The 14,030-nt window shown below is 35.5% G+C and overlaps 1 protein-coding gene across 1 annotated transcript in view; it reads right to left on the reverse strand.

The window, feature by feature from the left end:
* Positions 1 to 430: 430 nt before the first annotated feature.
* IGSF10 (immunoglobulin superfamily member 10) overlaps positions 431 to 14,030 on the reverse strand; it is a 21,754-nt gene continuing 8,154 nt past the window's right edge. Inside the window, exons 4-7 of the mRNA XM_029283808.1 lie at positions 12,125 to 12,165; positions 7,380 to 11,726; positions 4,889 to 5,789; positions 431 to 2,767 (exon numbers count right to left, since the gene is read on the reverse strand). Of these exons, the coding sequence (XP_029139641.1) occupies positions 841 to 2,767; positions 4,889 to 5,789; positions 7,380 to 11,726; positions 12,125 to 12,165 (7,216 nt within the window). The 3' untranslated portion in view covers positions 431 to 840. The remainder of the gene's footprint in view (positions 2,768 to 4,888; positions 5,790 to 7,379; positions 11,727 to 12,124; positions 12,166 to 14,030) is intronic.

Raw genomic sequence — 14,030 nt, forward strand, 5'->3', positions numbered from 1 at the left:
GAAGGTCCAAGAATATTGTCCTAGTACTTTATGTATTAGTACATAATACATAAAGTACTAGGACAATATTCTTGGACCTACTGTTTCTGTTATTTTAAGAGCATTCTAGATCATATTAATTTCATGTGCCCATAAAAAGAAACACAGTTTCTTGTCTTTCAATAAAGTATAATAATAATAAATAGTATGCTTTAAAACCTATGATACATAAAATTATTTCCTCACATACAATAATTGGCAATATAATTAATATTTACATTTTCATTTCTTCACATGCAGTTTTGATGGCACTTTGTTGTAAAAAAATAATACAGCTTTATTTAAAAAAATGAAATAATTATTTCTTATTTATTCTTCCACTGCCCCCCAAAAGGACTTCTGCATGAAAGAATATTGTAGTTTTACAAGCAAATCAATATTCTTTGTTTTAAAATATTTGAAACTATCAAGAATTAGAAAATGGTCATTCACATCAACAATAAATGAAACCAGCAATCCTGTTTTTCAATAGCTTTACAATGTTTATACTATCAAGTGGGAAATAAAAACTAGCATTTAAAAAAATCCATTATTGTGCTAAATATTTTGTATTGCAAGTATCTTTAGAGAATATGTTGTCATTTTCACTGTTATTTTTGTTCGAAACTTAAGTGCCTTAAGTTTTTAAGGTTACTTTTTAATGTTGTCTTAAAATCAACACTAGGTAATAATGCAAACTCTTCCAAAACCTATATGTCTTTTAGCTTGACAAACTGTAAAGTTAGAATTGTAATAGCACCAAAATTGAAATGCCTTTCGACTGGTTTTGATTAAACATCTTTGAAAGCCAAATGATCCATTTTAGACTTTATTCCTATTTGAAATAATTTGAACATACGTCACTGTGAAATCCTTGCCAAACTGATTCTTAGCCACACATTTATATATGCCTGAATCTGATGAATTTGGATTGTGAATTATTAATGTTCCTTGTGGATGAAGAATCTCACTTCCAGATAGTTTTCCTTTGATGCCTGTGAAAAATAATGAATGGTTAGGTAGCTCCCATGTAATTTCTGGATCTGGTATCCCAAATGCCATACAATGAAGCTGAATCGCCAACCCAGCCACAGTGTGAATATTCCTTGGGGGTCGTTTTGTGATCCTTGGTGAGTGTCCCACAATTGTTACAAAAACAACTACTGTTGAATCACCAATATAGTTCTGAGCTTTGCACATATAATTTCCTCTGTCATGAATATTGGTTTCTCTAATAAGTAAGGTACCATTCTCCAGTAATGTATACTTCCCATTAATTTGAGGCCGGTCTAAGACAAAGCCACTGGGAAGTGTCCATATAATGTTTGGCTTGGGACTTCCAGCAGCAAGACAGTGAAGTGATAAAGATTCTCCACTAATGCTTTTTATTGTCCCTCCTGAGTGGATAAAAATCGTAGGTGTTTCACCAGTTTCCAATATGATCAACTTTTCAATGTAGCCTACTTGATTTTTAGCTGAACATCTGTATTTTCCTGCATCTGCTTTAGAAAGTCTATTGATGACAAGGGTGCCATTGCTTCCCAAATAAAACCGTAATGTTCTAATACCAGTGTAGAGCCGTGTACCATTTGGTAATATCCAAATTATCTCAGGACGTGGGTTTCCATCAACAGAACAATTCAAGAGTATGGTTTTTCCTGGTTTTGCTATGACTTTCTCATTAAATGGGTTCCTGAAAATCGGGCGCCGTAGGATCTCAAGCACTTCCAAATGGACTATCAGCATGCTTTCTCCCCCATCATTACGTGCTATGCAAATAAACTCCGCTGTATCTGAAGACCTTACATTGCGAATTTCAAGAGTCCCGTTTCTATGTACGGTTATCCTACTTCCATAGTATGGGGATGTTAGGAAAATATTATCAGGCATGATCCACATAATCTGCGGCACTGGATCTCCTTCAGCATTACAAGCTATTTGTTTTTTGGAGTGTTTTATAGCTGTTGCTTTAATGACAGACTTGTTAGAATATAAACCATTGATCAGAGGTGGTTTAGAGATTACATCTAGTTTATAAACCTTGGTCTCATCTCCACCAGAATTGCGTGCTACACATATATATTCTCCAGCATCTAAAAGCCTTACTTTAATGATTGACAATGACCCATTAATATGGAGAATATATCTCTGTGCAGAAGCTAAAATCATATTGTTAGAAGGCAACAACCAAAATATTTTTGGCTTAGGTTCCCCTATAGCATCACAATCAAAGAACGCATCATCTCCTGCTTTTATCTTTGCATAGGCCTTTGAATTCTGCTTGATACGAGGTGCAGCTGCAATCACTTTTATCTGCACTTTCATCTCATCTTTTCCCAGTGTATTTTGAGCATGGCAAGTGTAATCTCCCTCTTCCATCATTCCAACCTTATTGAAATACAGAGTCCCATTGTCAAACACAGTATATTTCTTCAGCATATGCCCACTATCATCAGCTTGCATTGCATTATTGATTGTTGTACCATCTGGCAAACTCCAAGATATTTCTGGCTCAGGAGATCCTGAAGCTTTACAATCCACTTTGAAGTCTTTCCCATAAGGTACCAGTTTCTTAAAATACTGTTTGTGATCAATTTTTGCAGGCTTCATTGTCACACTGACTTTCAAAAGGATCAAATCATCACCCATTCTGTTTCTTGCCACACAAATATAATCACCTGCATCCTTTTCTGTGATTGACTCAATAACTAAGGATCCATTGGGATACACGTGGATTCGGCTCCCCATTCTGGAAAAAGAAGGGAAAAAAGAATCATTTATTTTGGGCTGTGTGACAAAATCCAAAGTTGTTGATTCTCATAGTAACTGAAGAATTTTTTTTAAAAAATAAGCTTTATAGGATTGGAAGGAACCCAACTCCAACTCCAATTCCAACTCCAACTTCGTGGTACAGGAATCCAAATTAAAATATTTCTGACAGATAGCCTAAATACTTCACTTAAGCTTAAGGAGGAGGAAGGAATATTAGTATTTTTGCTGCCTTGAGTTATTTATAAAAATAATAAAAAGGTATTTAAAAAATTCTTTAAAAAAGAAACAAATGAAGTTTCCCTCAGAACTAGTGGAAATACTATTATTAAGTAGAATATGTGGCAGGGTGCACAAAGAACATCTAAAATATACATGGGTAGAGTTTCATGTAATGGGCAAGTTTGCTTCTGCAAATGAGGTATGATACTTTCTCTCCAAAATTGCAGAAGGCAAGACAGGCTAAAGAAAAAGCTGTGTCATTTGTGGGGCACAGGTGTCCTCTATGTCAGAGTTTCCCAAACTTTCTGGCTTTGTGGACTGGCAAGGGAGAGGGGGAAGAGGGGATGGTTCCATGCAAACAGCTGGCAAGCGTGCATGCACAACTCCAATCACGCAAGTGGCAGACACGCATGTCCAATGCTTATGCAAATGGAGCACATGCACACACATTTCCCCATGTGGGGATGAGTGGCCCAATTCCGAAGGCTCACTACCCAGTACCGGGCTATGGCCCGGGGCTTGGGGACCCTTGTTCTATGTGATAGGTGCTTGGTACTAGAAAAATGTCTACCCTTCAGTCATATTTTCTCAAGGTTAAACGACATACTCAGTTCCCTCAGTCTCTCCTTACAAGGATTAGTTTCTCATCCCCTAATCTTCCTTTCTAATGTACAGTATTGGATGCAACACTGAAGTAAATTTAGTGCAAAACTTAGTGAAATTATTACTTCATGTGACTGTAAAATTACATTTTGAGTGAACAAATTGCATTTACCACAAAATGGTAAATTGCATTTACCACAAATTGCATTTGCTTTTTGCTACATAGAATAAACTTTCTGATAGGACATTTTATTGTGGCAGGCCCAAACTATCAGAGCTTTACATAATGTCAACCAATTTTCTCTAGCATTACATTTTATTATGCATTAATATTTTTTTACTGTGTAAGTTCATTGCTTGAATTTTCACCAAAATGTGTTACTTTAACCTGTTAAGAAAATTATCCTAATGAATATAATATGTCATATGGTCTGTTCATCACACTTGCCAACAGTGAGATATTCCAAAGGAAAAATGTTTATTTGTGTTTGTTTTGGAAGGGAATTTGCTGGGGGCTTATAACATTTTGTAATAGTTTTGAGAGATTTCCAAATAGAAATCATCCATCCCAAAACACTACTTTTCTTAGAACCTCTGCTATCAGTCATAAAAGCTACTTCTATTGTTTATGATTCAAAGATGGATTACTCCTTTATCTGGCTGCAGGAGTGAATAAAAGTGAATCTACATCTCCAACCATCTCCTTTCCTCCTCTTTATGCATCCAAATGTATGCCTGTGATTTCAGTATTAACAAAATATATAACTATAGCTAACTATTTATCTTTGCCATCCATTGTATTATTCCTATTTCACATTATTCCTAACAATTTGTTCATATTGTGATTATGGAGTGCCAATAGACATTTGGTTATTACCACTGGAATAGAATGCAGTACCATATACAAATGTCTCATATAGTAGGTCTGTTCCCAGGATCTTGCATGCCCAGTCTTAAATTACAGCTAGCCCCAAAGCCAGCAGGTAAGCATTTGGCTAATTATTTTAAATTAGTTTCTTATCTCTTCCATTGTTCTCTCACCTGCATTTCATTTTCCTTTAGCTAGTTCTAGAATTTTATTTCTCCTTTTATTCTTCTGTAGTATTCCATCTTAAATGCTAAGTGCTAAATTCCTCTACAGCTTTCCCAACCATCTTTTTTTGTATCTCCTTGCCATCTAAGCAGCTCAAACAACAGCTGTAAAAACTTTCCTATCAGAAAAATTCAGTCAAGACCAGCCAGAAACTGTTCTGAATTAAGTTTCCAAGAAACCTACCTGTGCCATTGGTCAACAACAGCTTTAGAAGGTAATCTCCACATTATCCTGGGTTTTGGCTCCCCTGTAGCTGAGCAGTTTAGAAGTAACCTATTCCCAAAATTCAGTTGAGTCAATCTTTGGGATGTAGCTCCAATTCGGGGTATTATATCTTGGCGTTCCACTTGAAGTAGTACTACTCTCCTTTCTGAACCAGTGGAGCTTGTAGCTATACATTCATATTTCCCGCTGTCAGAAGGAACTATACTCCTGATAAGAAGTGATCCATTGGGGAACAAAAAAACCTTGCCATTTAGGTAGTGCAGCGGTTTCATCTCTGTTCCATCAGGGAGGACCCAGTGAACAGTTGGATGAGGGTCTCCTTTGACAGTGCAAGGAAACTTCAAACTTTCACCCATAGTCTCTAGTATAAGTTGCTTCTTATCTTCCAGTATAATGGGTGGTGCAGCAATGACTTGCAACCTGATTGCCATAGTATCTGAGCCAATTGGATTATCTGCTGTGCAGGTATATATCCCTCTGTCATAAACACTGACTTTCTTGATCAGTAAAGTGCCATCTGAGTGTAGAGAAACAGCCTCATTTTCTACTGAAAATTCAGAGATATGAGTTTTGTTTGCGAGGATCCAAGTTATAGAAGGAATGGGGTGGCCTTCAGCGGCACACCTCATAAATGCTGGCTTGCCAGAGTGGACAGTAATGATCCTGGAACTTTTCCCTAGAATTCTTGGTGGATAAGTAACCACAGACAAAGTGACCAGAAGCTTGTCTGAACCTTGTTGATTGGCAGCCACGCACAAGTACTGTCCACGATCCTGGATGTTGACATTCTGAATGGAGAGTGTACCATTGGGAAGAATCTCAAATCTGTTATGGTGTCTGTTTTTTGATGCATCAGACCCTGATTAATCAAAAAGAAACTAAAGTTATATTTATTAAAATGTTGCCTATTACATACTGTAACTTGTTGATTATTAATTTGCAAACAAGAAAATAAGATTTTGAATTTCTTCATACCTTTTAATTATTTTCTTGACTTAACTTTGCCCGCCTTAAAACTACTATAGGAAGAAAATTAAATATCTCAATTAATTTTCATATACTGATTATTATGTTTAGTTATGTTTATTATACCCATTAATCAGGCATGTGTTTGCATGCTTTAAATTCAGAGCTTACATATATTTTGGAAATATTTTTTTTTGTTTTTGCCTTAGTCAAATAACTGCATTCATATATTAATCCAAGAATCTCAGTCTAACCAGCATGAACAATACCTTCTCTTATTAATAAAGTAGATTAAAAAAAACCCCACTTGCAACAGCTTCATATAAACAGCCAATCATGGTTATTGTATAACAGCAAAATTTAGCTTTAAGATGATTTGTGGTTATAATTTATTTGAATTACTTGACTCTTTTATTCCAGGCTTTTGATATAATGTGATGCTATCCCTTCTTAGATTATTTACCCATTTTGATCAAGAGAAAAATAATGAACTGTATATACTAGCACAAGCCCTGTTTATATTGACATTTATAGGACATGATCCCTGGTTTTAAGAAGCTTCTTTTATAATTTATTTGAAACAATTCTTGTTGGCACTATATGTACATTATTTATACATGCGTGTTTTCATCCAGTTAGGAAAAAGCATAAATACGATTCCCTCATGGGATGAATTGTATTATTCTGGACCAGAGAAAATAGATTACATTTTAATGCTCTTTTTTATGGAAAGCTGGTGCTTTAGGTTTTGCATAATGTGCCAGCGTGATGTGATAATTAAGGCACTGGCTAGAAACTGGGCAGCTGAGTTTCCCCTTTTAGGTACAAAACCAGCAGGATGATCTTGGGCTAGTCTTTCTCTCTCAGCTGTAGGAAGGATACAATGGCATGCCACTTCTGAAAAACTTTGCCAATAACACTTTTGGGACTCATTGGACAGTTACCAGAGTCAACACTGCCTTAAAAATTCCACCTTACCGCATTAAGTGTATACTTTATATAGCATTCTCTTAAAATATTCTAGCTTGATTAAAAATGTTTTTAAGTATAGCTGTTCGATCTAATACTTCAGAATTATCTCAGAAGCATTCTGAATATTCTGAGTATGGCTTCAGAGCAGCTATACTGTATCACATTATTACTTTCTGTGCTTAGAGAAAAATTAGCTAAAATCTGGATTATTGTTGCTCATTTTCTTTATATCCATTTATTTTTCTGGCACATGAAAATCTTTTCCATCCAATGAAAGGTTGTAGTTAGATTTGCAACTGGCCCAAGGTCATTAGAAAATTTCATGGCTAGTTTAAAACCTGACTTTAGTCCTAATCTAACACTATATCACATTGTAGTTATTAAATTTCATAATTTAATTATAGGATTGTAAACATACATAAGAAATTAATTTCTTATGCTTTACTTCTTAATTCACATCTTGTTTATGATAAAAGAGAACAAATGTAAAATATTAATTTCAAAAGCTTACCTGCTGATATCTTGGTCCAATGGATGGTTGGTTGAGGATTACCATTGGCTTCACATGGAATGAAAGCATCTGAATTAGCCAGGACAGTAAACACTGCAAATTTCCCTCCACTTATTCTGGGTTTTGCCAATCTGGTTTGATAGAATGAATTTAAATCTTCTGGATTGGTGGTGGTGGCTACTTGGTCTATTCTTTCAGACCAGTTTTTCATGTAATTGTTCTTATCTATCTTCCACAAAGGAGTATAAAGAGTGGAGCTTTGAGGTGATTTTAATACTGTGTTAGTTATGAGTGGTTTTGCAGTATCTCTGATTTTAGACAATGGAAACTGCCATGAAATTTTACCCCATCTGGGAGATGAAGTGGTTTGTGTAGTTTGGATGAGCCTTGTTTGGGATACTAATGGAGTAGTGGTCATGTAAATTGCATTAGTAGGAATCTGTGGATTTATCTCCTTTTTCACATGAAGAGCCGTTTTTGTTATTTGTATTTTTGGAGTTGCTGTTAGTCCCACATACTGGTAAGATTCCTTATCTGCTTGTCTAGTAGTTTGTGGTACTTTAGTAAACATTGGTCCAGTTGTTACCAAGGATGTGTCTGGTAATACTGTGCTTATCTTTGTTGTATCCAATGACATTTCAAGCTGTGGAGCTGTAGATGAAAGCTTTTCAGATGAAGATTCCATTGGTAGCTTAATGATGTAAGCATTTTCAAGGGATTCCTGAGCAGTAGCTAAGAATGTATTATCTCTTTTTATATCTGCTGTGCTAAGAATTGGTGCTTGTGTTGTAACTGTAACTATATCCATAGTAGTGAATTTTGAAAACAATTCAGTCAGTATGAGACTAGGAGGTTCAGTTACATTTTTCATTGTTTTCATAATAGGAGAAGGAATAATGTTTTTAAAGGGAGTGACAAATCCTTTATTGCCCAAAATGTTTCTGTGAAAAGTCATTGACTTCTGCAGAGGTCTTCTCCTCCTTTGACCTTTCTTTCTTTGTCGTCGAAATGTTTTAAGTTTGGAAAACTTGTTTGCAACAGTGGTAGTTGGATTATGTATCAGTTGGTTGTTTGTAGTATCAGTTTCTTTATTAAGATCTGTTGTAAAGTTGTACATAGGCACTAGCGATGGTGATTCTGTAGTACTGAGTGATAATATTGGATTGTCTTTTAGTAATGATACATTCTCATTGATACGTTCAACTGAGTCTCTAGGAACATCAGTTTGATTGTCACTTTTGGAAACATCAGTTTCATATATTGATGAATTTTTGTATGTTGGCCCTGAGGTGTGAAAATCTGTAACATATATTTCAGATGAGGGCTTTGTTTGTATTATGGATTGCTTCTGCAGTAGCTCTTTTTGAATGTAGCTGGTAACAAAAGAATTATTTGAAGGTATTTCTCCATTTGAAACACTGGAAGAGACATCGTGGATACTAAAAGAGGGAATAGTGGATTTGATCATGAAAGGTGATATATTAGCTTTAGTAAATGTACTTTTTAAGTTAAGCTTAGATTTATGGATATTGGTTGTGAATTGGATGTTAGCTGATGGATCTATGTCAGGGATTGCTTGATGTGTATCTGATTTTATTTTTCTTTGTGGAACAACCTGTGTACTTTTAGAGTAGAAGGGGATAGTTGTAGAAGCTTCATACACTTCATCTGTATCTATCTTGTTACTTGAGGATATCACAGTGTGACTTGAAATTGTTGATTTTGGATACTGAGGTTTGATCGATGTATACATAAATGTTTGTGGGGTAAATGATTCAACTGATATGTTTGAAGGCGTTTGTATGCTTATTTCTGTAGGGAAAGTAAGACTTGAGCTTTCTGGAACAAACCCTGATCTAGGAAAAGTAAATCTGTGCCCTGCATTATTGGAAATACGGTCAGGTCTAATTATTCGTCTTCTTCCAAAGGTTTTTCTTCGTCTGTTATACCTTCTGGGGAATGGACTATGAGTTGCAGAATCCTTAACTACCTCAATCTGTTGATGGCCAAGAATGGCTGGGCCTGGAGATACGTGTAATATTATTTTTTTTCTACTGTAAATATAGCCATGTTGTGATGCATCGTTAGACAGACTGACTGCTGCTGTGGGTACTTGATGACTTGGTTTTTTTGATGCTTTCTCAGCATTCTCTGCCAATAAATCAGGTTTTTCAATAATTGTGTGTGAAATTATAAATTGGCTATTATTAGTGATAGCTACTGTTGGTATTACTGTTGCTTTGCTTTTAAAATAGACATTACCTTCTTCAGATTTTATCAATCTCTGAAAAGAATTTGAAGTGTTTGCTGCACTGTTGCGTTCTTTAAACAATGATGGCATTGTTGCTTCCATCAGGGTTGGTGGCGTAGGCAGTGTTTGATATCTTTCAAGACCCATTCCATCCATTTCAGGTTTTGGTTTATTTAGCCAGTTCTGGTCTATAGGTATCTCAGACTGCATTACCATAGAACTGGTTGCTGAAGGTTCTATAACTATGTTATATGTTGCAATAGAGCTGTAATTATCTGACATACTTCCAAATTTTGCTGTCACTACATTTCCTGATGCTTCTCTCAAAGTATATTTTGAAGGTCTTCTAGTTGCTAGAAACATAAGTTCTTCCTCAGCTAATATATCATCCCCAGATATCTCTCCTTCATTTTCTGAACTCTTTGAAGACAAAAATGCATTTTCTGTTGGTTTTACTGTTATATTTTCTTGTCTTCGTAACAATGTGATATTCCTTGTTTTTTCTAAAAATGTTGCCCAGTGCAATGAATTGATTCTCTTAGTAGAGAGACCAAATCTCTTTTGTCCTCTAAACCTTCTGCTTATCTTGCCTCTATTGGTCCTGTAGATGTCTTTGTATTTGTTTTTGGTTTTATTGTGTATAAAATAATTTGTAAATGAACTTTGCATGGATGCTTGGCTGGTTACCTCAGCAGGAATAGTAGAAGGAAAATTTTGAATTTGGCCAATAAAGCCATGTTCTTGATTGCCAGATCCTTCTGTTGCTTCACTATCTACTCGAGTATCTTTTTTTGTGAGTTGTTGCAACTTGCTCAAATTCCTTTTAACCATTACTTGGTAAACTAAATAATCCACACCATATTTATTGGCCATTATACACGTGAAGTAGCCACTGTCTTGTCCTGTTGTTGGTTGTATTTTTAATGTACCATTGTGAAACAAATGTTTATTTTTAAAAGAACTATGAAGAATCATGTTTCCTGGTATGATCCAATTAATAGAAGCATCTGGGACACCTGTAGAGGGGCAGGGAAGCTCAATAATTTCACCTAAAAATACTGAAAGCTGTCCTCCATTTAGAAGGTTGTGCTTCAGATTTGGATCTATCACTGTAATTCTAAATGTCAAGACATCGGCATCTTCATAGTTGGTTCCTATACAGTGATAAAGTCCAGTGTCAAAATGATCTGCTGAATGTAGTAAGAGCTTACCAGATTTTTCTATCACTATTCTTCCATCTTCACTTACATATGGAGCCTTAACCTTGGTCCCATCAGGTAACAGCCACTCAGTTACAGGGGTAGGGTCTCCAATTGCTTGGCAATCCAATTCTACAGAACCATTAACTAAAACTGAATGTTCAGTTTTGGAGTTTTTGTATTGTAAGATCATGGCCCACATTTGTTTGGTGGGCTTTGGGACATCATCAGGAAGAATGATTTGAGCATCTATTGAATATTGGATATGCAGCATATTGAGTGTAGTTGCAGTTCTGTCCAATTGCATTGACACTTGATTCTGCATCAGCCAATGAGGCTCAGCTGTCAGTTCAGCTTCTATGTTAGTGAAAAGTTCCTCATTTTTGGAATCTATTTGTTTGTACTTGTACCTGATAGAAGGCATTTCTGTTAGTAAGTGTTCCCCTCTCAATTTTAGCGGAGAATCACTATAAAGAGCAAGAATACTCCACAGTTGATGAATATGATCATGGTCAATGCTACACTTAAGAAAAGTTGACAATGATATTTCAAGTAGCGTATTGTTATCAGTTTTTTTAAATATAACTGGAGATATTTTTGAAGGTTTCTGTACATTACAAGCTATATTTGCTCGATTTCCTGTTTGGTCTATTAAGTTTAATGACATAGATCCTATAGGGGCCATAAAATCTTTGGGAGACACTGAAGTGAGTTCTCCATCATCTACCACAGTTACAGTTTTCAATTTTAAATCTGTATCTACAGTTGGTTTACTACAGTTAAATGAAGACAGTGGAATTTTAGTTAAGTGTTTCTCTTTAGAATTCCTGGGGTTGGTGCATAGTGGACATTGCAGTGCATCTGTAGCCTCTCTGCCTTTTTTGCATTTTACAACATCTAGAAAGAAAGAGATCAGAAAAAGTAAATTGATGTTCTATTGTTCAGTTGAAAGATATTTCTGGTACATCTGAGGCAAGCATTTAGTAGCCGTTACAAAATAGAATTGGAAGGAGCAAAGTAGGCCATTAAACCCAAATTTCTAATCAGTGAAGGAATCCAAATTAAATTTTTATTTAAACATTTTTGGAAGCCTTTGAAGTTTAGCTGGCTGGCCTATCTATCTTCTACCTATCTATCCACCCACTCACCTTCGTATGTCACCTGACGTCAGAATTAATACATTTCCATCTTACTCCAGTGCTCATGTTCTTGTACTAGATTTTCACATACATAATTATGTAAACATATTGTGTCATTCAAAAATATAAATAGGTTTCTGCTAGGATTGTACTTACATGGTATTTGTACATATCCTGCAACTTTGATAAAAAATGATCTAACAAATTATAATCAATAAACATAAACAAAAATACTGCAATAAATGAAAACTTATTTATTGCTACTCTTTCATCAACAGAGTAGATCTGATTCCAGGTTTTTCTGGGTTTTTCTTCAGCTGTATAGAAGAATGGGAACAATCGAAAAACTGAAAAATAAATGGAACTATTATCCTAAAGTTTGAGGAGGGCATGAATGTTTTTAATCTTCCTCCACATCCTATCACTTCTCAGTTGATTGATGGAGAACAAGAAAAGGGGTTGAATTTACAATTTTAGGTGTATAGGACAATTATGCCACCGTTAAAGTATCTTCAAGCAATGTACACCCAGCTTCTTGAAGATATCCAACAATGGGTAACCCACTATTGCTCTGAATAATTTATTCCGCTGTGAAAGCACTCTTATTATTTTCCTGACATTTTTCTAGAATTTGCTATCATTTACTGTAATTTCATCATTCTGTGTCTTGTTCATTGGGATGATAGGAGAACAAGTTCTTGACCTCTGCATAATAATCCTCATATATTTAAAGTCTAATAATATATATCTTCTTGTATTCTTTCCTCAAAACTACATATAGCCAATTATTTGGAATGAAATATTTCCCATTTTTTGAAAGCATACTTGTACCATTCCAGTCTAAAACCATTGTTACTGCCCATTTTACAGCCACTTTTAACTGTCGTGTCAACCCAAAGCCTCTTATGTTGCAGGTGAGCATTCTATGTTCCATATTAATTGCTACCAAAGCTGATTTTGAGATGCTCTCTCCAACATACCAAGTTACTCTACTGACATTTCACAGCCATATGTTCAAATCTCAGTAATAACTTTTGTTCTTTTGGTCCTCTTCCTCTGAGTAGGATAGGATAAACCATAAATGGGGAGCATCTGCTGCATCCTTAACCCTCCCAAATTCCAAACTGTTCCCCAAATAGCAAATTGGATTGTTATTACAGGTTTGCAAGAATTGAAACTGCAAGTTTTGTCATATTTTTTTTGTTCCCAGATTGTTTCCTTTAAACACATTTTTATTTGCCTCTTCAGCGTCCCCAAACTCCATGACAAGCTTTGTCCCCACCCCTTTTATTGTCACCACATCCCCAATGTTTCTGTCATCGCCATCACCACCATCTCTGGAAAGTTAAGAGACTGAGTTGCAATTCAAACACACTGCCCAGTTTTGCTTTACATGCAAACTATAGCTGAGTCAAGTGCATTTTCTATTTTTTTCCTGAGTGAAGAACCGTCTATGTGACTCATCTAAATATCACTGTAGTATTTTCAATTCATTTTCATCTCAGGTTGATTTATAGGGTAATAGATTTCTCACTTAGTTTTGTGTTATCTAACAAGATTTCTTCTACTTCATTACCCAAATCATTAATAACAATATTGAAGAAAATGAGATCAGAATCCTGTGACATCCCACTAGATGCTCAATCTAACTGTGCAAGCAGACTTTAACAACCTTATTTTTTTGCAGAATATTTGATTCTCTCTATACTTGGTTATTTGTTTGCAGGTATTTTATTACTTGGCTACGTAACATTATCAGTGCTGGTGATTGTGGGGTTTGCTCCTGCTTATATACAATAGCCTGTTCTGCCAGTGTTGGTGGTGGTGTAGCTTTTTTCTTGGTAATTTCTTGAATAGCGTATTGTTTTCTGGTTGATTATCTGATGTTAATCCCTGCAAATTTAGATATTGGCCTGCTAGAAAGGATGTGTTTTGAACTTTTAGTTTCCTTCTTTTTTGCCTCCTTTGAATAATGTATAAATATGGTTTATCTGTATGTGTCTATTGATGGCTGGTTTGTTTTAATGACAAACTTCCAGGAATTTCCAAGTGTTAGCCCATC

The sequence above is a fragment of the Protobothrops mucrosquamatus genome, unplaced genomic scaffold (genome assembly GCF_001527695.2).
Source record: "Protobothrops mucrosquamatus isolate PMUCROS unplaced genomic scaffold, P.Mucros_1.0 scaffold237, whole genome shotgun sequence".
Taxonomy (NCBI): domain Eukaryota; kingdom Metazoa; phylum Chordata; class Lepidosauria; order Squamata; family Viperidae; genus Protobothrops; species Protobothrops mucrosquamatus.